The sequence below is a fragment of the Uloborus diversus genome, chromosome 3 (assembly GCF_026930045.1).
Source record: "Uloborus diversus isolate 005 chromosome 3, Udiv.v.3.1, whole genome shotgun sequence".
Classification (NCBI taxonomy): domain Eukaryota; kingdom Metazoa; phylum Arthropoda; class Arachnida; order Araneae; family Uloboridae; genus Uloborus; species Uloborus diversus.
Window position 1 is genome coordinate 14492234 of NC_072733.1, and position 27227 is coordinate 14519460.

Genomic DNA, 27227 nt, shown 5'->3' on the forward strand with positions numbered 1-27227 from the left:
TGTACATATTTTCTTTTTGAAGGTGCAGTGCCCAGAACAGTCATCAGTTTACAATAGTTGCATAAAAGATAATTCTTGTAGACTTATATGAAATCCTCCCGAATATATATATATATATATATATATATATATATATATATATATATATATATATATATATATATATATATATATATATATATATATATATATATATATATATAATATATAATATATATATATATATATATATATATATATATATATATATATATATTAATTTGAATTTTTGGCATCTTGAATTCAAATTATGTTTTTCGCAATCACGAGTGTGTGTGTATGAATGCGCGTGTGTGTTTGGGTAGGCGCATGTGTGTGGGTGCGTGTGTGTATGTATGCATGTGTATGCGTGTTGTGTATGCAGTGCTGTGTGTGTACGCGCGTGTGTGCAGGTGTTCGTGTGTGTGTGTATGTAGGCATATGTGTTTGTGTGCAGGCATGAGTGTGTATGTATATGTGTGTGCGTAGGAGTGTGTGTTTGTGTCTGTGCGCAGGCATGAGTGTGTGTATATGTGTGTAGGTGTGTGTGTGCTCAAGAAAAAAAAAGCGCTTCTAATTATAAATTCGGTAGTATTTTAAAATTAGGGGACTTTTAATATGCCTAAGTACTGAGACTATTTTTGAGAATATGAGCTCAAAAACCTCTATACAGGTTGTCCCCAAAATTCGAGAACATGTGGTCGATTAGCAATACAAATCCATAGCCAATAATGGTGCCCCCCCCCCCCCTTCGAGTCAAGGCGCACCCTCTAAAAATCACGAAGACCCCCTTAAAAAGAAAAAAATACCCCTCAAAACACCCCTCCCCCCCAATTTTAATGGCGAGGTCTGCGCCATGACCACCTCCCTTCCCCCCTAGGTGGGCACACCTGCCACAAGACTGGGTTATATATGCATAGCTAAGCTATAAGGACTCTTTGAATCTATAATTACTTACTATTTTTTAATAACATGTCGAATGAAAAAAGGGGGGGGGGGAATGAAAACATATTTGTTGAAGAAATTCCTTTTGTGTCAAACTTTTGTCAATGTCCAAAAATTAGTACATAAGCAATCCTTGCTCATATCATATGTATACAGTGAAACTCCTATTTTATGTTCTCTGGATCCACGTTTTCCTCGCATAAAAATCGGGGTCCCATTATCGGGCCATGTATTTCCCGTATTTTGCGTTTTTTTTAACCCAGTCTCTTAAGAAACGTAAAATTCGGGTTTCACTGTGTTATTATAAACTGTATGACATATTTCAGAACTGTTATAAAGATTACTAAATATTGTTCTTAGTCATTTTAGAATTTAGTCAAAAACCAACAGGGGTGCCCAACCCCCTAAGGGCACAGGTGCACCTCCCTCTATATCGTGGAGACCCCCTCCGAAAGCAGAGGCCCCAAAAATGAGAAAAATACCCCCCAAAACACCCCCCCTAAAAATTTGAATGGTGCAGTCTGCGCCTTACCTCCCCTAGGTGGGCATCCCTGAAAACCAATAAAAAATTGTAACTGCAAAGGTATAAGAAATGATCGCTTATTTTTATTACGAATCATTTTAAAAAAACGAAAATGTTTAAGAAAAATAATGTAGTTTGACTTTACAACAGTAAAAAGTAATGAAATCAAAATCGTTAAAGGGAAACCGGAAATTGTCCCAATTGAGTCCCCAAAAATATTTATAAGAATCCCCATATCGTTCCTGGATTTTAGGACACATCTGAAAACTGGCGTTCAGAAATACGATCACCTTAACTAAGAAGGGAAAAAATGAATCGAATTTGATTTGTATTTGAAAAATGAAGCATTCGAATGAATCTAGAAAAGAAAGTAACACGAGGCAATTTAAAAAAAAAAAAAAAAAAAAAAAAAAACTGGAGGCATTTCACCATTATCTTTTTCCCTCTCTCTGATTGTCTGCAGTTAACTGCCACCGTGATGCTTTGTTTACGCTCGAGAGTGAAATGAGTTCTTGCAGCACGTGGCCGGCTGTGCCGCTTGAAGAACCTTATTTAGGATATAGGTAAGTCTAATTACTTTTATTTTATTTATTAATATTGCTAAAGTTTAACTTTTACTAAAAGAAAAAAAATTAGTTAAATTTTCATAATTTTCGCAATGATTAAAAAAAAAAAACTTAAGTCTCTCATAACACATGCGCTACTGAATTTCATTTCAACCTGATTTTTCTGTGTACACTGAAAGATTGTTTTATTTATTATGTCTTGGATGGTATGAAAAGAATCAAAAGAGATTTTAATTCTGAGGGAAAATTATTAATTGGTTTAATACTTTTACCAATCAGAAATTATACTGTTCCACTATATTCGCTCGTAATCTTTTTAACTAGAGTATTACATTTAAGTACAATAATGTGCCTGTCATGTGACATGCACATTGTTAACGTATCAAAATATTTGTATCAGGCATTGTATTTCTATCATATTACGAATATTTAATTAAATGCAATAGCAGGGGGGGGGGTCTTAAAAATTCCTATGTGTGAGCAATTTTTTTTTTTTTACTCAAGTTTATTTTTAGAGTTATGTTTGAATTTCCTTGAATGTTATGTAGTATATATTACATTTAAATTTTCTCAGATTATGTAAGTAGTATATCTTTTAATTATGTAAAACAAATCTATCGGTAAGATACATGTTTATCTACTATATGGTTTCTTTCTGAATATTATGATCTGCATTAAACTTGTTATTTTTTATTAATATTTCAAGGTTCTGTCATTATTCTCAACTTCAAATAAATTTTGTGTTGCATCATTAGGGGCTATTTAATTACTGCCTGTAAATTCTATTTAAATGCAAGCTTGGATTTTAAGAGAACTTGAATTGTGGTTGGTTTACTAAATATTTAAAACTCGGTTATATTTTTAACATAAATTGCAATATTGTAAGCTTTTTTATTTTTTCATGATATTTTTTTTTTAATGTTTCTCTTCAGAAACATATTGCTTGAAGTGCCATCCATATTTTCATGAAAATAATTGATAATTTCTAATAATTGGATGCTGAATGGTAGCTTAAAAAATGTTCAAATTTTCAGATAGTTTTCTCCTACTGTTCCTGTAATTAAAAAATTTCCAAGTTATACTTGTTTTTTTGAGCAATCACGATTGCTTATTGTTTTCATTTGACTGTTTTTGGCGTGCTATCATTTTTCCCACCGGCGCGGCGCCACCCTCTGGCAGCACCACCCGTCGCGTCGGCCGGCCTCATGATGCTGCTCCTCTAGCAAAAACCGTCTCCAGGTTGCGTCCATATCCTACACACACAAGCATACATACACGCACACACAAACACATACACAAACACCACCATACACACACATACCCCTACACACAAACACATACACTCACGCATGCATACAGACACCTACACACACGGATGCATACAGACACCTACACACACATGCATACATACATACACCCCCCCCCCACACACACATTCATACACAGAACTACCCACACACATGCCAGCACTGAGACACAAACACACATGCCTACACACACATACACATACCCCTACACACAAACACACATATCCCCCCCCCCCCCATACACGAATACATACACACACTCGTGATTGCGAAAAACATAATTTGAATTCAAGATATCAAAATTCAAATTAATTTTAATTTTTTTTTTGTTTATATTATTTTTTTTTAATTTGTAACTTGAAAGAATATTTATGCTTTCCTTAAATTATCTCTTGTTAAAATCATTTTTGCTTAAAAAAATTTGAATAACTCAAGTTATGAAGAACACCTGGTGTTAAGGAACTAACTTGCTCTTAATGTAACCAGGTTAAACTATTTTAAACTATTTTTTAGTCTAAGTATCAATATCAAAATTAATTATTTTGCCTTGTGAAATATCTAATAGTTTTTTTTTTAATCACAAATTAATTCATTTCAATTTGCTTTTTCTATGTGTTGAATGGCTCAAGAGACTGATCATGCTGCATAGCATAAGATGCCCTAAAAGAAGTTGAACACCTAAGACAACGTCTATCAGGCAAGTTTAAAATGTTATATGTTTATCAATGCCTTAATTTGATATTATTTCAGTATTAACTTTTTCCAATATTTTTTTTATACTTTTTTTAAGGCTGTTGTTAGTTGTATTTTTCCCATGCAAGCAGAATCTAATAATTACAATAAACCAGTGGTGCCCAACCGTTTCGTACCCAAAGGCTGCACCTCCTTTTAAAATGCTTTCCATTCTCTCATAAAAACACATATGAAAATTTTGAGTATTTAAAATTTTTCCTATTAACATAAAAAATAATATAGGAAATTATATGGAAATTAAAAACCTCATAGTGGGAGATGCTCTATGCTCCTTTTATTTATTGCACTGTTTTTCAGGAATCAATTTCTGAATATTTAACTCCAAACTTTATATTGTCATGAATTTGCTTTCATATTGTTGCTTTTAATCTAAACAACAGGCCACATGTATCAACTTCTGTGGCCGTAGGCTGGGTACCACTGCTATAAACTAAAGAAATAGTCATACCTTACTGCTTCAAGTTCTAGGCTTCACTCTATCGCATTTTTTAAAAAAATATCTTCATTATTTTTTTCTAATGGGCTCGTGTTGATTCTTCTGAGAAGGGGCTACAGTTAAGTTTTAGTGAGGTGATAGAAAAGTTATTTTGTCTTTTTGAGTGCATTATGAAAAGTGCTTAGTATTTTAAAAAAAATTCTATTATTTCGGAATACAATATTTTTATGTTTATCTCTTTTTACTTTCAAGTTAGGTAACTTTTGAAATCAACAATAATTTCCTGCCTGTCATGATTTATAAAGAAAAGTTATTATCATAGTAACTTTTTACTACAGTGAAGCACTGTTTATACATATCTTTTTTATACATTTTTGAAATTGGTCCCTGCAAAGTCGAATACACATTAGCCTATACCTGTTATACGTTTTTTTTCATTTGTACACTTTTTTCATACAGTCCCTTCAAAAAAGTATAAGCAGTGCTTGACTGTATTTACATGCTGGTTATCAGAAATCAAGGACACGTTCTACTAGATAAAATTTAATTTTGATATGGTGAATTTAATAAATATATTTTTCGAAATTTAGCAGTTATTTTCCCCTTATTTGAATCGCAATATATATATTGAAGTTTTTTTTCTTTAGTTATTGTGTTTGAATTTTCCTTAGAAAACATAGAAAAAAACTGATAATCATTTTAATCATCTCTGCTATCCAAATTTGAGTAGAATTTTGTGTCATAAAAATATAGATTGCATCTAAATCTACTTTTGTAGATTCTAGAATTTTGTATCTTAACCCTTTTTTGTTTATTTCCTTGCGTTTGTAACCTTTGAACCATATTCCCAGTTACTGTATTATTTTCCATTTCATATTAATTTCTTGTATAACAATACTTATTATTGAAAAGCTGTTATTTCAGTATTTTTTTTTCTTTAACAATATTTAAATTTGGTGCTATTATCTTAATCTAAAAACCAGTCTTGCATAGTATAGACAAACGTATGAACGGCGTTCGCAGAAAATGTTTGGCTCTGCAGAATTTTTTTACAAATTGCTAGCAATCAATACATATATATATATATATATACTAAGGGATTTTTTTTTTTAAATCCTAGTTTATTTCTGAAAGTCTTTTTCCAAAAGCCTTTTAAAGTTCATGTGTGAAAAAAATAATGGTTTTGGCAGTTTTCTTCAGTTGGTGAAAAATAAGCAAACTTTATTATTGAAAAAAAAAAAATAAATAAATAAATAAATCAATAAATTAAAATAAAGATTTAAAGCTTGCCTTTTTTTTTTTGGCCTCTTTCATTATTTGAATATAGATTTAATTCTTTATTCAAGGACATGGGACGCCATATGCAAAATTGTAAGAGGGGGGGGGGGGCTTAGATATTTTCTGCGTGGTTTAGCAGGATATTTTCCCCATAGACTCCGATTTCAGTACATATTAGAGTTATAAAAGTTTGACATTTTTGATAAATTATTCATCAATGGCTGGAAAAGAAATGTTATTATATTTTTGCAAAGAAAAAGTACTAAAAGCAAGGAAGTTCTAATCTCTAAGGGGGGGGGGGGCTTTTGCCTCCCTTGCCCCCTTATATGGGCGCCTTTGTTCAAGGGTGAGTAAGGCAAAATAATTATTTGCAGAAAATTTTTCAGTTAGAATTTGTGTTCAAATAAAGCTTTCCATTTTATCTAAGTCTGCTAAAAACCTTGTGTATCTCAAAAGTGAGTCTATGAAACATCAACATAATGGTAGTACAATTATTGTTGTATTTTCTGTACAATAATGTAGCACAGCAGGCCCTGCATATTGAATTACGAAACCAGCATAAAGTGCCTTCACGAAGTACTTCATAGTTGTCTTTCGAGTGGGAGAAAACTGGGGCAATTATCACACTAAAATAGTCTGTTCAGTTATCACAAAACATCTAATCTCTGTTCTCAATGAATGGCTTGGCACCTTGAAGTCCTGCGCACCTATACCGTTTGCACAGTTCATGAGTATTGGATATCAGGGTGTTCCCCCTGACAAATTAAATTTCAGAGATAACCTTTCTCATGCAGCAGCTGATGCAGTGCTGGACTTGGTCATCTCTGTCTAGAATCTTTTTGGATAATATTTTACTGTTGAAAAATCAAAATACTGAAACACTTAATTTCTCATTTAAATTTAGCAGTTATAGAAGTAGAATTTTGAAATAAAATTTATGAAACCGAAGTCTTCATCCCAAGTTTTCAATAATTGTGTAATAATACTATGGGCGCTGACTAAGTTTTTGAAATATTTTTTGCAAATGCAAAAATTTATTGCCTTTTTAAGATAGACAAATGTTGTTCAGGATGTAATACATGTTAATAATAAACAAGTTCTCAAAAAAAAAAAAAAAAAAAAACTTGAGAAAAAGAAAGTTTCAAAAAGTTTATTTTATTTTCCCTCTCCACCCCTTTATATTTTATCAAGGCATTCAAATAATTAGTTGTTTACATATATTTCTTTTATCTATTCAGGATTGGTGAAAGGCGCAGAAAAGTTAAGTGATGCAACTTCCGGATCTTCATGAATATGATCAAATTTTTCTATTGTAATATATGTTTTAGTAATAAATTTTTTCTCACATAAATTGGTGTGTTTACTTTGTTTCTTTTTCCTATGTGTTTAACATGTTTCATTTAAGCTTGCAAATTAAAATCCATGTGTGTATAAGAATGCTAAACTTGAAACAAAAGCTTTAAATAGGAATCATGTTTATATAATATATTCAAATATTATTTTTTTTATATTTTGCCAGCTTAATGCAGCGTGAAAATCAATTCATAATTGATAGTTTGTTGTATAATAAAAAAAAATCTTCAGGTGTTTTCAGAACTAAGAAGAAAAAGAAATCAATGCAAATTATTAACTTGAATTGATGTGCCATTGTCAAATCCTGATATTGAGGATGAATAATAATTAATTAGTAAATAAGTTAGTATTTGATAAATTAGTTTTTGTGATAATAAATAATTGGGATTTGTTTATTAAGCTTCAACATAATTGATGAGAATACGTGAAGTTTGGAAGTAGAAAATAGCTAGCAGTTATTATTTAAACAATATTTTTATGTAAACCATTTTATTTTTAAAAATTGCTGTATGCAGCAATAACAGTCATTATTGATAGTGTATACTAAAAATGGTATCATATATGATATTACTTTCAGGTATTTCCAAAAGGAGTAAAAAATCTGTATTTTAACTTAGTGAACTTTGTAAAGAAATAAAAATTAAGAGAAAATTAGAAAACTAATCAAACAATATAAAATACACACACACACAAAAAAAAGGTAAGTAATTGTTTTACATGTAAGCTTTTTTTTACAGGGATTGCTACTTACTAAGCTTCAAGGTAATGATCTAAAAATACAATGAAGAATGATTTTAGAATAATAGATTTAATTCAAAAAGATTAAATAAATTGCTTTAAGTGTGATTGCAAAAGATTTGAAAATATTAGAACTGCATGAAGACTGCTGCATCTTAAAGTGCAGCTTAAATTGAATGCATGCTTGAAAGTCATACACTTAGCGGGATGGCAGAACCAGAATTGGTTCAAAAGAACAAAAAAAAAAAAATTCTTTTTAAATTTTCGATTTTTCCTTTCAAATTAAAGTTAAAAAAAAAAACTTTTGGTATGTTGTTTTTTTTTTTTTTTTCAAATGAGAATGATTTAAAAATATGATGTTAGAGCAATTTCAAACAAGAATGTTTTACTGTTCAATAAATTATAATCTGGTATATATTCAACAAAAATTAAGAAAATCTTGCTCATTTAAAGTTTTTTATATATATATAGTACGTGAAACACTTGATATAGTCCAATTAACATCCTGAAAAAGGTCAATATATGAACGGCTATAGTTCGTAGGACATCTTTCGGACATTTGATTTAGCCCATTTAACGTCCTGAAGAAGGCCAATATATGAACGGCTATAGTTCGTAGGACATCTTTCGGACATTTGATTTAGCCCATTTAACGTCCTGAAGAAGGCCAATATATGAACGGCTATAGTTCGTAGGACATCTTTCGGACATTTGAATTAGTCCGATTAACGTCCAGAGGATCGACCACAAAAGGCATGGTCCCAGACATCGCCGAAAAATGATCGACTGACATCATTTGGACAACCTGGGGATAATATTTTTTTTACGTCCTGAGGATCACGAAATGCTTAAGTCCTCGGGACCAGGCCGGACATCATAGGGACGAACTGGGGAAAAACACTTCGCGGACATTGAACGGTCCCTCGGATGTCCCTCGATGAGAACGGGATGAAATTCAAACGTCCGGAGGATAACCTAATGTTTTGAGTTAGTCCTGAAATGATGTCAGTAGGACGTCCAAAGGACAAAGTTGTGCTGTCTCGGTTGCAGCATCCCTGAGAGGTGACGCAGCGGACATTCTTCAGACCCTTCCGGACGGCCAGCGCCTGGATTTCGCCGCCCTCACATCTGCGTTGGAGCTTCGCTTCGGTGAGAAGTGCCAGAAAGATTTCAGCCGACTCCAGTTGAAGTCCCGTTTCCAGAAAACCGGGGAAACCCTGCAAGAGCTTGCGGCGGACATCGAGAGACTGTCTCGTCTTGCTTTTTGCGACTGTCCTGCGGATGTTCGAGACAACTTGGCACTCAACTATTACATCGACGGGGTTCGAGATCCGGAAATCCAGAAAGCTCTACGGATGGCGGATGTCAAAGACCTGAATTCTGCTGTTGTGTATGCGGTGAAGTTGGAGGCCGCCCAGCAAGCAACCCGTGTGGATCGCCATCCCATCCGAACTCTGGAATCTGATGAGTCTGATTCCAGGTCGTCCCACCTCGCTGAACTCGAGAGACAACTCGGTGACTTGGCAAGACATCTGAGCAGCATAACAGCCCAAAAGAAACAAGAGCAGAAGTGCTGGAAATGCGGTAGTGAAGGACACCTGCGAAGGAGTTGTCCGGCTCGCCAAGCTACGCGGGGGAAGGAAATCACCACCACCAGAGCTCTGCAGATTTCCTCTTCTAGTAGTGGCAGTGATGGACTTTTCATTTACGCCCATGTAAATGGGAATCCTTGCAAACTGATTGTCGACACTGGAGCCAATGTGACAATCGTTAGGACAGATGTGGCTCGTGAATTTGGATTGAAACTGCTGTGGACATCGCCACGCGTAAGTCACCAGACTGTGACAGGGGACAAAATCGAGATTGACGGTAAAGTGGACTTGGAAATAGTGTTTGGGAATGCCACCTACCATCATACGGCATTCGTCGCTAATATCACGGACCCCTTCATTCTCGGATTGGACTTTTTGAAGAAATATGACTTCACTCTCGACTTCAAGACTAATGAGCTGCACTCGATGAGAGAAGACATAGCCGTTTTCCCCGCAGAAATTGATGTAAAATCCGCTCTTCAAATAATAGCCCAAACAGATTTATCGATTCCCTCAAGGTCAGAATCATTAATACCTGGCTCCCTTGAAGAAAGCAATAGTTTTCGATTTGGAATCATTGAATACCCTAACCTAAGCAATAACCTAAGAGGAGTGCTGGTAGCATCTACGCTTGTGGACCTTTCTAAGGATGTAATTCCTGTAAGAGTCGCCAACGTGAGTGAAAGGCCAAGGAATATTCGGAAAGGTGAAGTGTTAGCAACTTGTACTCCAGTAAACTGCATCATTAGAAGAATCAATTCCCCCGAAACTGTGTCTTCTGAGTCCTTGACATCGAAGTTAATTGGGAGTGCGCCATTATCGAAAGATCAAAGAACTGCTGCGGAACAATTGGTGGACGACTTCAAGCATCTGTTTTCATCTACATCGGAGGATGTGGGCCGGACGAATTTAACGCAGCATAGGATCTACACTGGAGAACACCTCCCTATTAAACAGCATCCAAGACGACTACCGTTCGCCAAGAAGGAAGAGGTTGAGACCCTCCTGAAAGAGATGAAGGAGAATGATGTCATCGAACCTTCATCCAGTCCTTGGGCTTCTCCCATCGTCTTAGTCCGAAAGAAAGATGGCTCCACCAGATTTTGTGTCGATTACCGACGGCTGAATGAAATCACCAAGAAAGACAGTTACCCTCTTCCACGGATAGACGACACCTTGGACACTCTTTCCGGACACAAGTAGTTTTCGACCCTGGACTTGAAGAGCGGCTACTGGCAGGTTGAGATACACCCTGATGACCGAGAAAAGACAGCATTTACAACTGGACAAGGCTTATGGCAGTTTAAAGTGAGGCCCTTCGGCCTCTGCAATGCACCAGCTACGTTCGAGCGTCTTATGGAGACAGTGTTAAGAGGACTTTCTTACGAATCCTGTCTGGTCTACTTAGACGATATCATCATCGTGGGACGCAGCTTCGAAGAACATCTGGCAAATCTTAGGAAGGTGCTGCAGAGGCTTAAGGAAGCCAATCTGAAGTTAAGCCCGTCCAAATGTAATTTGTTCCGCCGGGAAGTGAACTACCTTGGTCACATCATCTCTTCTGAAGGTGTACAAACCGATCCAGAAAAGGTATCTGCGGTCAAGAGTTGGAGTCGTCCCGAAAACATCCATCAGCTGCGAAGTTTCCTGGGGCTCTGCACGTACTACAGGAAGTTTGTGAAGGGTTTTTCCAACATTGCACGACCTTTGCATAAGCTGACGGAGAGCAAGCAAAAGTTTGAATGGTCCAAAGAATGCGAAGATGCATTTCTACGACTGAAGGAGGCTTTAACATCAACGCCTATTCTCTCATATCCTCAGCCTGGAAAATCCTTCATCCTAGACACTGATGCGAGCCACGAGGGCATCGGAGCTGTTTTATCCCAAGAAATTGACGGCAATGAACACGTCATCGCTTACTGGAGCAAATGCTTATCAAAGTCGGAGCGAAATTACTGCGTCACCAGAAAGGAGTTACTGGTCATAGTGAAAGCTGTAGAACACTTCCATCATTACGTCTACGGCCGAAAATTTCTGCTTCGGACAGATCATGCCTCATTAACTTGGCTTTTGAACTTTAAAAATCCGGAAGGTCAGATAGCCAGGTGGATACAGCGGCTCCAGGAATATGACATGGAGATCAAGCACCGAAAAGGGTTGTCTCACGGTAATGCAGACGCTTTATCAAGGAGACCCTGTCCTGAGAACTGCAATTATTGTTCCCGAATCGAGAAACAGTATGGAACGACTAGCCCTACTGCCTATCAGGTGACAGTGACTCCAACTTCATCAGAACCTGATCCATGGAGTGATGACCAAGTTCGAAAAGATCAACTTGAAGACCCCGACATAAAACCAATTTTGGAGTTCATGGAAAGTGACAGTCGACGCCCTAGCTGGCAGGACGTTTCCATCTTCAGTCCTGCAACAAAAAGATACTGGGCTTTATGGAACTCACTCCATTTACGGAACGGCGTGCTACACCGGAAATGGGAATCTGACGATGGCAAAACATCTAGGTGGCAGTTACTACTTCCCCGATCAAGGATTTCAGATGTTCTGAAAGAAATACATAGTAGTGCGACTGGAGGACATTTTGGTGTCTTGAAAACCCTCAATAAAGTTCGGGAGCGCTTCTTCTGGAGCAAGGCGAAGGATGACGTGGAGAAGTGGTGCCATTCTTGTGACGCCTGTGCTGCTCGTAAAGGACCGAAGAAAAGAAGCAGAGGGAAGCTACATCTGTACAACGTTGGAGCTCCTTTCGAACGAATTGGGATCGACATCCTGGGTCCTCTACCAAGAACTGCTGATGGGAACAAATACATTCTTGTTTCCATCGACTATTTCACCAAATGGCCCGAAGCGTATCCCATTCCAGATCAAGAAGCTACCACCGTAGCGGAGACTCTAGTCCAACATTGGATCTCGAGATATGGAACACCTTTGCAGATTCATTCCGATCAAGGGAGGAATTTCATCTCTGCTGTGTTTAAGGGCCTATGTCAAATTTTCGGAATTGAGAAAACTAGGACAACACCACTACACCCACAATCGGACGGCATGGTGGAGAGATTTAACCGCACAATCCTAAATAATCTCTCGCTTATGGTATCCAGAAATCAACAGGATTGGGACAAGAAGCTACCTTTGTTCCTGCTGGCCTACCGCAGTGCTGTCCACGAGACTACCGGATATGCCCCATCTCAGATGCTCTTCGGACGAGAGCTTCGGCTACCTTGTGATCTCGTCTTCGGTCGTCCTCCGGATGCGCCTGCATCGCCTGAGGAGTACATCCAGGATCTCCAGGCCCGGTTGGAAGACGTTCATAACTTCGCACGAGAGCGAATCAACATCGCGGCGGAGAAGATGAAGACCCGATACGACACAAGGTCTACTGGACATGAATTCAACGAAGGCGACAAGGTTTGGTTATGGAATCCCATCCGACGGAAAGGTCTTTCACCCAAGTTGCAGTCGCATTGGGATGGACCCTACAAAGTCCTTAACCGATTGAATGACGTCGTAGTGAGGATCCAAAAATCACCTAATGCAAAACCTAGGGTTGTACATTATGATCGGTTAGCCCCATACTATGGCCATAGTTCATGAGTATTACGTAAACAACCATGGTTGATAACATAAAAGTTGTAGATAATTTTTGCTTTTAATGTTTAGTAATATTTCTTGTTATTATTGTGTTTTCTGTATCTGTTAGTTATTAATTAATGTGTATATTAGTAAACTTGTGATAGAAGTTTGGCACCCTTTCTGGGGATTGTACTGCCCGGGACGTGCAGTCCTTAGGAAGGGGGCAATGTTACAAATCCTGTAAATAGTAATTATTGTAGTAACGTAACCTGTAAATAGTTTCCCGTAATTAATATACAACCCCTTTTCATATGGCTAAAGTATACGACCCCTATTTCCTTTTTGTTCATTGATAAAATTTGATAACGGTCTACTACTTTACAGAAGCGTATGGAATATTTGAGAAATTTCTTTTCGGTGTCTATATAAGCCGTTAGCGATGGATAAACAGTGAGTTTCGATTGATATTTCGAACTGAGAGCATTTTTGCTCTGTTTATTGCGAGGCATTTCGCTGTGTTGTTTTCGTATTTGGAAGTAAATACGTGTGTAAACGTTGAGTTTACGGTGTTGTGTGATAATTGCTTAATTGCTGATGAATAATTTAGCAGTTGTTGACGATCTTTCCTGTACATAGTGTAAATAAATTTCCTGTGTTTTTATCAAGAACTGTGTCTTCATTTCAAGAAAGTGGAAGTCGCACCGAATCCGTTACAATACGGTTGTTCAGAGGGTCCCGAAAATAATCTTGCCTAGGGTCCCCCAATATCGTAATTGGGCTCTGAAAATAATATCATATGGCCAACGCGTCACACATTGCGCCGAACTCATAAATTTACCTTCACTCGTTAAAACGATGTTGCTAAACTTGTTAGCAAACTTCCTTTAATAACTGAACTGCAAACTGACTGTAGGGTAAATATTTCAGAAGCAATCCTTGATGCAGAAGCCTATACTTGCTTTAGAAACGCATAAAATGATCTGCACATTTTGGGCACAATAGAAGCACCGATTTAAAGAAAAGGAGTTGCTGATACACAAAAACAAATTTCACCCAACTAATTTCATATACCCCAAATATAGCTAAAATCAGTTTTAAAACTTTAGACACCAAAATATTTTTACCCTGTGTTATTTATCTACTTCATATTTACTCGCATCCAGTCACCTAATGAGCAAAATTTAATTTTATGAAAAAATAAAAGTAGGTCTTTGACTTGGGACCTCCTAAGGTCTATAGGGTACCTATTAGGGTTTTTAGTTAACTATTAAATATATTTCTTAAATTTTCGTTTTATACGAGGGAATCTCATGTGTAACAATGTTTATTAGTAATAAATTGATTTCTTTAAGGGAGGATAATCGGAGTACTTAATGAAATATAGGAACTTTAACGGTGGCGATAATCACAAAAATGACTATTATAGTAATTCACCTCACTATATTATGTACAAATCAGGCACTAAACCAACAACTCATTACTTTTGACTTACGAAAATAATTTTAAAACCTTGTATTATGTTGTATTTCGGCATTAAAATTTATCTCTAGACGTATTAAAAAAAAAGAAAAAGAAAAAGTCGTTTAGACATCTATTAATGCATTTTTGAAGGTCTCTTATTAAAGTTTTTACAATTTTAAAGCGACTGTAATGCATGTTTTGAGAGCACTATAAAAAACAAATTGAAAGATATTGTTGGCTCCATGTATTTGCAAATGAAACATTTTCATGCATATATTTGCTTTTTTATTCGCGGAATTTTAAACTTCGGCTTCTAGTTTTTCTGTATTCGAAAATAATCGTGACTGTACAGTCACACCCGCAACGAGTACAAATCAATATTTTTTAAGAGCAGTTTTTTCTTTTAGAAAGTTGATACATCATGTTATAATGCATAATTAATACAGTTGCATTATTTTTTTTCATAGACATCATTCTTTCAAACTCACATGCAAACGCTGAACAAAATATGTGTTGTAAATTCAACAAAAACTATTGTAAGCAGAATTCATCGTTATGCATATTTATAATCAGGGTCCGAGAAATCCCTGGCATCAGGTCGACCGAGCGACAAATAAAAAAGAAAAAGAAAAACCTTGGTGACTATTTCTTACCGAACAAGAATCTCCCAGAAGCCATGTTACTGAAATTTCCTAAAAACTTAGAAGTAAAGTACGAGTAATTTGTCTGGCGCCTGTAATTTCTTTCTTGCTCCTTTCTCTGCCAAATGTTTTGCAATTTTTGTCTGTCTCTGGTTGTTATCTTTCATAGCATAAGTTTATGAAACTTACCATGTTTACTTCAGAGATGGCGTCAAAACTTGCTATCTGCAAATCCATTCCAATAAAGATTGGGTCCCCTAAATTATATAAACGTATAGTTTTAGTACAAATCTGCCAAAATATTTAAACACGCACTGTATCTTGCAAACCAATATGACATTTTAAAGTCTTTCATACAAATATTTCTTTAGACACGTTATAACAAAACAAATTAAAAAACTTATTATATTTAATTTTTAAAAAAAAAGATAAATACATTAGTAGTGTTTGAACTACCTGTAATGTATAATCATTGAATTAAAATATCATGTTAATATTCTGTGTGAGAATGCGGAATTAAAAAAAAAAAGAAGCGTAAGAATTAAAACAATTTTGCTCATCAATTACGTACATTTTAATTGGTTACTTGCAATCTTCAAAACAAAATATAAAGCAGAAACCCGGAAATTCAAGGAGGGTTTGATAAAAAGTCAAAACGATCTTTTGCACTTTTTAAATAATTTTCTTGCGATTTTAGTTCTAAAGGTTGGTAACTCATTCAACCGACTTCGACATGTAACTTTCTTTCTCATTTTTCTTTGATAATTCGGTAACAATTATTATTATTATCATTATTATTATTATTATTATAACTACTACTGTTATTGTTATTTTTATTATCGTTATTATTATTATTATTATTAATGAGAACAAATTATTTTTTTAATGATCTTTTCACACTAATAAGAAAAAAAAGAGAAAATAATAGAGTTTGATTGTACGATATATACGTGATCCACGTACTTCGCATGATAGAATACAGTAGGTACCGTCGCAAGACAATGTTACATATGCAAGGGTTTGGTCCTGCAATACCCTTTTTAGGTTTGGCACTCTTGGCTTCCCTAAGAGGTTTTCCACCTCCAGCTCAGTCACTCCTACGCCGGACTGATGAGTGCTAATAAGCACGAAACTGCAGTCCTTGGCTGGAATTGACTGAGTTGGCGGTGTATTTCATGTATTTCTGCCTTAGCCCTGGCTATAGGGCGGTAACTTACTGAACATACAACATGCTATTTATTAACTTCTTTTCTTTGGCTGGTATATATTTCCAGTGTAACGCTATACTGGATGCCTTCAAATTATAAGAACATTATTTACTCATTTTATAACTCTAGGTTAAAAAAAAGGAGCGAAATTGCAAAACTGCGTCAAATAAGGAGTCTTGTCATTAAACTAAATAATAAAATATGCTAACTAATTAATACTGCCTGTTTTTTTCAGAATTTTTACATTTTAATATGGCTTCGCTAACAGAAGAGAGGGGGCTTTAAAATAGAAAAAAAAAATCAGTTGAAGTATGAGTTAGTCAGTAAAGTTTCTTTTGTGTTAAACTAGTTGTCCCAGTCCCATGCGATCGAGCTCGATTCCCATTATGAGAAGAATTCGACCCTATCTTCCAACAAGCGATACCTCAGGCCAAAATGTAAGGAAGCAAGGAGCTAAGGCCGCGGCCGTCGCGGCCTCGGCAAAAAAAAAAAGAGTATATGAAATTGGCGGCCGCTGAGTTTTTTACAATATAGATACGTATATGTGTGTATATAATATACAGAGAGAGCGAGAAAGAGAGAAGAGGAGGGGAGGATTCAGCTTATGATTTAAGAGGGAGTCATTAGTCATTAATTACTAAATATAAGTTATGCACTCAGAAATAGGAAATTCGGGGTTTTCTCAATCCGGAAATTTTCTATTTTGCAGGCTTCAAAATGCATTTTAGACGAACTTTGGTACTTTTAGGAGAAGAAATGGTTGGGATGTACTCCCCCGTTTATATTTCAAAATTGAAACTTTACAAAACTAGTTGTTGTCTGATTATATTAGAGAGAGGGGGTTCGGAGCAAGGCCATAGCTAGAATATTTTCTCGGGGAGGGACATGGTCGGAGGCAAAGGTGGTTCCATCAGACATGTAATGGGGAAAAATAGCGTTTAAAAATTATGTTTATTATGTTGTTTTCAAAAAATAGAACTAAAATGTAATTAAAAAAATCTAATAATTATTTTAATTAATTAATAACTTCAATAACTTAGTAATATATTTAGACTCGACAAAATAAGAGGACTGCCTGCAATTATACGGTCTATAATACATAATACAATGTTTACGACATGTTTACAATTACAAATGCACGTGTTTACAATTACAACAGGAGCTTTCAGAATAACTTTCGGGAAAATAAGTAAAAATAGTCACAGTTAAAAAGCAATCTACATTTGCCACCTGAAAAAAAAAAAAAAAAAACTTAAAGACTTTTTACGCATTAACTAGCATTAAGTAATTAAAATCTACAAAATTATGCATTTAATCAAAAGTATGATTGGACTAAAAATGGTAATTTTGATCATGTAAATCTGTTGAGTCTTGTTGAAGTACAAATAACAAAGAATGTTTTTAAAATGTTATTTTATATTAAAAGTCATTAATGTTCTGTGTGAGAACCAAGGTGTAAAAAAGTTGGGACTTTTTGAATTAAAAAAAAAAGAATGTATATGGGTGTGGAGGGGTGAGAAGGAAAAAGAGTCTAGTTACTCAGTTTAAAATAAATTAGGAAATATTTTTATAATTTCTGTTTCCGAATATAAATTAAATATTTAATTCATAATGAATGTTTTTTTTTTAATTGGAGAGGCGCCGGTCTTCTCTGGATGCCCGAACCAAATTTTATTCCCAGTCCAACCCTGATGACGGGCCGAAACACGAGGCAAGATGACGAGCTCATCATCTTGCCCTGTGTCTCTGAATTTATCAAACTATGTTGTCCATTCTATTAAATCCTGTAAGCGCTTGTTTGTCTGTGTGTTTGGACACGCGACCTTGCGCTTCTATTTGCTCTTGGGGTAAGGGGCGCATTGGATGATGGGAGGTATCTTTTGAAAGCAGACGACCAGAGGTCATTTATGAACTAATTGACCAAATGACTAGTTGACTGAATGAAACCAAGTAAAGAATCTCCTGCTGTGTTGATTATTGACAATCACTAATCTCACATAACTTTGCATGCTATCTTACATTACAAATACAAATACAAATGTGACGACCAGCAACAGGCTCTGGGCCCAGCTAGGCTGGTCCTAGTCAATTAGTTAGTCCCCAATGAAGAGCAATGGCTTTCTTAAAGCTATCCACCCCCTTGCTCATTACCGCCTCTTCCGGTAAGCTATTCCAAGTGCCCAAGACCTTGCTAAAGTGGTAGTTTTTCCTAATTTCCAAGTTAGCCTGAGATTTAAATAGCTTAAAACAATGACCCCTTGTCCTGATTTCCCCGCAAAAATTTAATCCATTTACATCTTTCATTTTGATAAATTAAAATAACTGAATCATGTCCCCTCTGACTCTCCTTTGCTCCAGGCTATACATGTTAAGCCTATTAAGTCTGGTATCATAATCTAAATCTAAGAGTCCCCTTACTAATTTAGTTACCCTTCTTTGAACCCTTTCCAATACAAAAATATCTTTCTTCAGACAAAGCGACCAAAACTGAACAGCGTACTCCAAATGAGGTCTTACTAAACTCCTATATAAAGGCAGAAGAACCTTCTTTGATTTGTTTGAAATAGATCTATTGATAAACAAAAGCATTTTGTTGGCTTTGTTACTAGCAATTCTGCACTGTTGACTAAACTTGAAGTCCTGATTTATTAAGATACCCAGATCCATAACATTTTTTGCCTGATTTATGACTGAACCCTGTAAACGATATCTCATACGCTTATTTCCATGACCTAAGTGTAGCACTTGACATTTCCCTACATTAACTGCCATACCCCATTTATCGGCCCACTTAGTAATATGATCTAAATCCTCTTGAAGCTGTTTTACTTGTTCTTCATTTTCGACAATCCCCATAACTTTTACATCATCAGCAAAACAATTCATGCTTCCACAAATATTTTCATTGATGTCATTCATAAATATAATAAACAAAAGAGGCCCTAAAACTGATCCCTGAGGAACCCCACTTAAAACATCACTCCAATTAGAATGATTTCCTGTCACAACTACTCTTTGCTTCCTACCAGTGAGCCAATTTCTAACCCAAAGTAAAGTTTTTCCTCCTATTCCTATGTCAGCTAACTTGCTGAGAAGAGCAACATGCGGTACCTTGTCAAAAGCTTTTTGAAAATCAATATAAACAACATCCACACATTTTTTGTTATCTAAAGCTGAGGTAACCTTGTCGTAGAAATGCAATAAATTAGTAGCACAGAATTTACCTTTCCTGAACCCATACTGCAAAGTAGTCAACAGACTATTAGTCTCTAAGAACTTCATTATCTTAATTTTCATCAAAGTTTCGAAAATCTTACAAATCACTGAAGTCAAACGTACAGGTCTGTAATTCCCAGCATTACCTTTAGACCCCTTCTTGAAGAGTGGCATTATGTTAGCCAGCTTCCAGTTCTCTGGCACCGTCCCCGAGTTATAAGAAGCATTGAAAATATTCAAAATAACATCCACTAATTCCTCTGCACATTCAACTAAAATTTTTGGATAAATATTGTCTGGTCCCGGAGCTTTAGTTGCTTTAATCTTTTCAAATGAAATAAAACCTCCTCCCTGGGAAAGTACAAAATCCTCAAGCTGTATAAAAGCTTGTGTCTTGTTAGTGTCAACTGTTGAGATACAGTTATCGTTGAACATACTGGAAAAAAAGTTATTTAGAACATTTGCAATATCCCTATCGTTTTGGATTAAATTTCCATACTCATCAACCAAAAGGCCTATTTGACTGTTTCGAGCTTTCCCAGAATTAGCGTAAGCAAAAAACCTCTTAGGGTTCCCATCAGTGTCATCTGCCAGCCTTTGCTCCAATTCCCTTTTCTGAATCCGTACCAAATACTTAAAATTTCGCCTTGCTTTACCATACTGGAGCCTCTCCGCACTCTGACCAGTTTTTTTAAACTGACGAAAAGCGGCTTGCTTATAATTAAGAGCTTCTTTGGTCTCCCTGGAGAACCACATGGGCCAAATTTTGGTACTAACACCTTTTTCCTAAATGGAACATAATCCCCAGCCGTTTTAGCAAGTTTATCCTTAAATTCCGTCCACTGCTGATCTACGTAGCTATTTTCCAGTCCTGGCGAAAAAACCTCCTTCAAGCTCTGCATAAGTGCAACAAAATCAGTGTTTCTGAAATTGGGCACAAACCTAAAATTATCATATTTGCACACCTCAAATTTAATCCGGAACCTAATACCGTTATGATCACTATCTCCAATATGCTCCCCTACGCACAACCCCTGAAAAAAACTTCCTATGTCACAAAAAACTAGATCCAAAATCGCCTCCTCTCGAGTTCCCTGAGTTACAACTTTATCTAAGAAACAGTCATCAATTACTTTTAAAAAATCCTCTTCTTTGCCATTACCAGGAGTTCCATTGTTCCTTTGCCATTACAGAGAAAAAACTGTTATCACGGTTGGGTTGCCGCCCCACACATTGCATCCATCGTCTCTAGCCCCTTGATGTGCCATTTCTTGGTGCATTAAAAACCTACTATAGCTAAGCATGTGACAACTTTATGGTCACTAATCTACGACAAACTATCACAGACAAAAATATTGACGAGCTTTTGAGCACCGCTTACACTGTCAAAACTATGGGTGCCTTTGACAAGCTATTTGGCTCCCTGGGATGAAAACAGCCTCAGGGTCAAATGGAGGTTAGGAAATGTGATCAAGGTGAATGACTCTAATAAATGTGAAGACGAACCTCCTAAACGCATGGGTGAAACGTTGGCGCATGCGCTCTCCGCTCTGACATCATTCAACCACAATCAATGGTGGACGCAAGAATAACTACGCACATGCACTTTCCCATTGAATGAAGTACGAAATTGGATTAAAACTCATAAGTTTCTGCGATTTACTCTTCAAAATTTCGCGTAAGTACAGGTATTTGATCATAGTGTAGCTTTTAAGGCTTTCGAACATATTTAAAAGTGTTTCAAAGGTACGTTGATTCTTTAGTTAGCCGTTATGTACATTAGCTATTTCTATCATGCATAAATTTTACCCAAAAATAGCTATCAGTACCGGATAAGTAACATTTAATAATCAAAACGCTTAAATTAGATGATATTTGAAAAGTTATTTCAACAATTAATTTTGAATATGTGTTTTTACTTGCTTGTATTGTCAGCGATCTTGTGAATGTTTAACTAAGATATTTATTGTTAGCAATGTGATGCACTCAGCAAGTGAACGGAAACTCTAATTACGACGATGCAAACATCAAAAACATAAAAGCACGAAAAAAGAAAAAAAAAAAGAAATTCCTTCGCCGTCTCGATTTTTTTTTAAATTTATTATCTCGTGTCTAAGTTAACTAGCTTTCCTCGGCGTTATTGCTTGAAGCGAATGACAGAGCTTTTTTCGTCACTCTAGTAATAGTAAGAATGAATAACTCGTTAGAATTTGTTTTGGCTTTTAATTTATCGAAAGACTTGTGCTCTTTTATATTCTATACGGATATTCAAATGTCGAATCATATATACGTACGTATTAATACATTGCTCTTGATTAAAATTTTGAACGTTTATGGAACCATTTTATTTTTCCATGATTGCAATATAATTGAATATTTATTGTTCGTGTAAATGATTTACAAATAGTACCTACACTCTTCATTTTCGGTACGGTCGTGCTGCAGTAAATGTCAATAACATATTAAAATTACTGAGCAATCCAAGTGGATGAACGAAAATTAGTGCACGGCAGACAAATTTAAGTCATGAACACTTTTAAACTATGTTCGAAAGTTGAAATGTGATCAAATGCCTTAAAGTGCAAGTTTTATTCATTTTCAGAACTATTCAATGTGGAAAATGTACCAAGACTTAGTTTTTTATAACTCAAAATAATAAATAAGAATGTACACAATTGTTTACGGATATGCACACAAAACCGAGGGGGCGGGGGGGGGGGGGGCTCAGCAACAGGAAACAGAGGGTGGCAATGTTCTGCCATGGGGTTCCATTTTTTCACCGCGGTGCACGCTGGGTGAAGTGTGCCAGTTTTTCACCCGTGTTAACGGAGCAATTTTGGCACCGTATAGAGTGCCGCTGGTGAACAAGCTTTTCACCCTTGAAAAGTGCCAAATGCAACCTGTAGTTTTAACAGTGTACTTCGAAGCTGTTACAGTTGGAAATTCCGTTAAAGGGTTTGAAAAATGTGGGATAGAGCCTCATAATTCTCTTGTTTTTAGCGGACTATGATGTTGTTGGCGATGAAACTGAGAATAAAAGTGCTAATCTTCAGACCTTGGTAGTAGAAAACCTACATATAAACCCTCCAGAAGAAGCAGAAAATATGGCAAATGCTCATTCCGATGCAACAAAGAAGCCTGTTAGTGTTTCTGATTTCAAACCATTGCCTAAAGCGACACAAAGTTAGAAAAAAAGAAAAAGCAAAAATCTGAGCTCAAACCTTCTTACAATTTACACCCATCAATGAAATTTCAGAACAAGGAGCAAAGCAGAAGGAAGAAAATGTTTATTTAGGAAAAAAAAAAAACAGGGAAAATTAGCTTGTAAAGCTAAAACGGGAGCAAAATACAATCAAACTAAGTTCCTGTAGGCCGAAGTCTATACAACTGCAGGCCAAACAATCCAGTTGCATCTACTTCAAAGGATGGTGTTATAAGATGTCCTACTTGTAAAGAGGAATATTGTGACCCTCCAACAGAAGAATGGATTCAATGCTGTAACTGCCAAGCAGATGAAGATTTATTAAGGTTTTGGAAAAATTAAAATATCCTTCATTTTTTTATTTGATAAATGAAACAGTAATATATTGAATACTACAAAGGACTACTCACTATGTTTAAAAATAAATTAGTAAACAACAAAAATTGTTAATATAGTCATCTTGTCCCGCTCTCCCCTATATACTTTAATTTGTTTATTTTTTTCACATACTGATGGTTGAAGCAATATTAATTTTATTTATTTATTAATTTCTTATTTTGAATAAATATTCACATATATGCAATGTTGCATCACGTTTAATGAGTTAATACTTCTCCCCTTTAGAATAGTGTTTTCAGATAACCTTATATTTCTTTTTATAATGAATAAAAACACTTAGATTACATGGCTACTAATAATTTGAAAATATATTTACTTAAAACAATGGTTCTAAATTCGCCTGCTGACCACAGGCTGCCGATAATATTTTTAAATTTTCGTGTCTAGTTAAAATTATATGATTTTATTAACATTTATATAAAATTGGCTGAAAGAAATTGCGTGAAATTTTGAAATTAATTTTGGAAAATTAGGAAAGAAATGAAAAAATCGTCTTTCAGAAATAAAATGTTAACTATTTCTAAAGTTAAAAAAAAAAAAAAAATAAGAAAGAAAGAAATAGAAAAGAAAAAAGTGACATAGGAATTATTAGCATTAAAAATAATCATTATTATTAATAATCGGTCGATTAGCAACAGCCGATTAATCGTAATCGACCAATTTGCTTATCGGTGCTGAAGAAATTTGAAACCAGCTTAACAGTAAACAGTGTTGCTTGCTGAGCTCCGTGAAATTGGATTTATACGTTATTTCGGATACAAAATTTTTGAATACAATATTATTGGATTTGTCTCATCTTTGCTGAGTGCCGGGATGCAGAGGCAATTGCAAAAAAGATTGGTAGGTCTAAAAGTGTCTTCAGCTAAGTGTCTGCATTCTGTGATTTCGGAACGACCACTTCAGCATACGATGAAAAAAACAGGGCGACTTTTGAAAATTTTGAAATACTTTTCTCAGAATATTTAAACTCCTTAGTTACAAAAACAATTTTCAAGGGCTGTTTATTCGAGACGGTTAATTTGCAACTTTTAATTTCTTTTCTTTAATCTTGTACACACATTTATTCAAAATGGATTGCCCTAGATGACGATAAATAGATAAAAAATTTCTGCAAATATACATGTTGCTATCAGAAGCGACGTAACTTAGTATTGATATTCAGTTAATATGTCACCAAGTTTACCGAAACAGGCTTGTAACTGATGTAATCTTATATTTTCAATTTCGCTTAAATTGTTTCATAAGCTATTGTGTGTGTATATATGAAGTGCTCGGGACAAGAATGTGATATGCGACGTGTTGTGAATTTTTCAGTAGGTCAATAGTAAAACCAGATATGTTTTTCTCCAAATGGCATAATCCATTGTCATGTTTATTTCAATTTTAGTTATGAGAAACAAAAATTTTGATGGAAAAGTTACTCCTTGTGGTTTGTCACATTTCTGTCCCAAGCCCTTCATATATACACTGTAAAAACGATTCAGAAACGTTCCTGGAAAATAATGGGCAGCTGACGTGCCTAATTTCTTCCAGTAACATATCTTGGAAAAACCAGGAACGCTTTCCGCTAAAAATCAGTAACCGTTCTGAAATTAACCTTGAAACTTTATAAAGACGTGCGAAATCGGCCCTGTTAAAGCCAGTCATGTCTCTAGAACCTTCTAGAAAAATTAAGTAGGTTTAGTGTAATTGATTAGAATCTTCCTAATTTACCAAGAAGGCTCCATAAAACCAGAGCGACCACGGCTATGCAAGAAGGAACCAAGCATATCTCTTGCCTGCAATTCCTGCCTAGCAGAGCTGTAGCTATCCATCGACATTTTCGCTCTCATTGGGAGCATAGTCAATCTGGACAAGCCGTAAGAAACCTTAGGCTGATACACTTACTAAACACGCTCATTCAATCTTTAAACTGGTTGCTAAAAATATTTTCCACAACAGTGAAAAGTCTGCACCCGTGCAACTTGTAGCGATTCAGGAAACTTTTTTGTGATGATACTTGTTTTTACACGGAAATAGGTGAAAACGTGTGAAATCCCGAGACGTTCCACGGAAATAACCAGTAACGTTTCGGAATATTTTTACAGTGTAATATATGAAGGGCTTGGTATATATACGTATACGTATTTCCGCCTCTCCTCTTCATCCACCATATTCGAGGTGAGTATGATATAAGTACTATTTAGCATTTCGGTATTTACTTTGTATAGTCACTTGCCGGTTCATAAAATCATTGCTTGACTATTTTTTTATTTATAAAACGATAAAACAATAAATCAGTAAATTGTGCAATTTTGTGACCGTTTGAATGAAATTTTCTTGTTTCAACCTCAAGTAAGCAGTGCTGAAGCATGAAAGAAGGGAGGGGGGGCGTCTTCAAAATCTGTTTTTTTTTTTCTTAAAAAAAAGTGAAAATGTAATGTAAATTGGTTTCAAACCAATTCTTTCTTCAGTTGAGTATCCCCTAACATTTTTTTCACAACTCCACTGCAAGGTTATTTGAACAAGCTGGTTGTGTGTATAAATTAAAAAAAAAAAATCTATGAATTTGTTTTCTCACAGTTGTCTTTAAATTTTATGATATTTAAACATAAATTGTTGTTGAGCTAAATGTATTCATAATTACTGGGCTTGCGGAAGATTACTTTTGAGCTGTGGTGGATACACAATATGCTTTCGGCAAATACTCTATGCTTGTTTGCTATGCTTAAAAGTGGTAAAATTTCTTGGATTATTTTTTGAATTCCTTGGATTTTTTTTTCTTAAAAAGCTTGCAGAAACCCTGCAGCTGTTACATAAATTGGATTAAGGGGTTTTCCATGAAGGATGTTACAATTTTTTTCAACAAATTTGCTCCTCCCATTGTCACATGTAACGCTGTTTTATATTGAGCGTATTGTTATAAACAATGTATGATGTCACACTTCTTGTTATCCATTCTTTCTCCTTGTCAGAAACTGTCACACTGAATTCCTGAAAGATAATTTTTCCAAAGCTAAAAATGATGAACTATTAAAGTCCCCCCCCCCCCCCAAAAAAAAAAGATCAGGATCACTAAGAGCAGGAAAAGCTGAAAAGAGAAAAGCAGCATAATTCCCAAAAAGTAGGCTGCTTAGATATTGAATACATTTATTGATGTATAATATGCAATATTCATGCTGTTGTGTAATTCATACTACAATTTACTATTTTTTTAAGTTAATTCCTGCGTTATTTTGAGGAGTGCCTACCGAAGGGAGGAGGGTCATGATCTCATGATACTGACAGCTTTTTAACGGCAATATTTATAAACAACTGTGCCACTGAAATTTTTCTGGCGAGAGGGAGGTGCATTTAGAGATATTTTTCTTTTTGGAGTTTTCGTAATTGGGGGGGGGGGGGGGACATCTATTTTGGAGCATGGGCACCCAAGTATTCACGTTTTTTAAAAGCTTTAATTTGCTTAGCAAATTTAAGTTAACATTAATTATCTGTTATTACTTTAATTTGCTGTGTGTCTTGTATTAAAATTTAATTTCTTATGAAACATGGTTTTTTAAAACATTTTATTTGATGCTTTTTTATTTATTTTTTGTTTTAACGTAATTGCCAATAAAACCTAATTTGCTTACTTGAATACTTTTTAAGACTTAATGTTTCACTGTGTATTTTTAAAAGGTGATTAGTTTTTAAAATATTATCAAATGAAAAATGGAACGTTGTTCATTTATTACTTCGTTTTAACATAGTTGAAAAATAAAAACTTGTTTACTTATTTGAAGACTTTTTAAGACTTAAATGTTTTAATGCAAACTACTATGAATAAAGCTCAATGTATTTTTTAATGTATGATGGTTGGTTCCATTGTATGTTTTCAAATTAAAAAGTAGAAATTTTAATGCAACTAAAATAATAAACATGCAATAGAAGACAAATCAATAAAACAAGACCAAAATACTAATAGAAGCGCGCGCCTCCGAAAATCATCATGGATCGACTTACGATGACGTCGTTTGCTAGTTAA

General features: G+C 35.3%; 1 protein-coding gene across 4 annotated transcripts in view; it reads right to left on the reverse strand.

Moving 5' to 3' along the window:
* The window catches only part of LOC129219285 (gamma-aminobutyric acid receptor subunit beta-like), a 237139-nt gene that overhangs the window by 145848 nt on the left and 64064 nt on the right, over positions 1-27227 (reverse strand). For all 4 annotated transcript variants that reach the window (XM_054853621.1, XM_054853620.1, XM_054853622.1 and 1 more), the window contains exon 3: positions 15389-15456. In XM_054853621.1, the coding sequence (XP_054709596.1) occupies positions 15389-15456 (68 nt within the window). The remainder of the gene's footprint in view (positions 1-15388; positions 15457-27227) is intronic.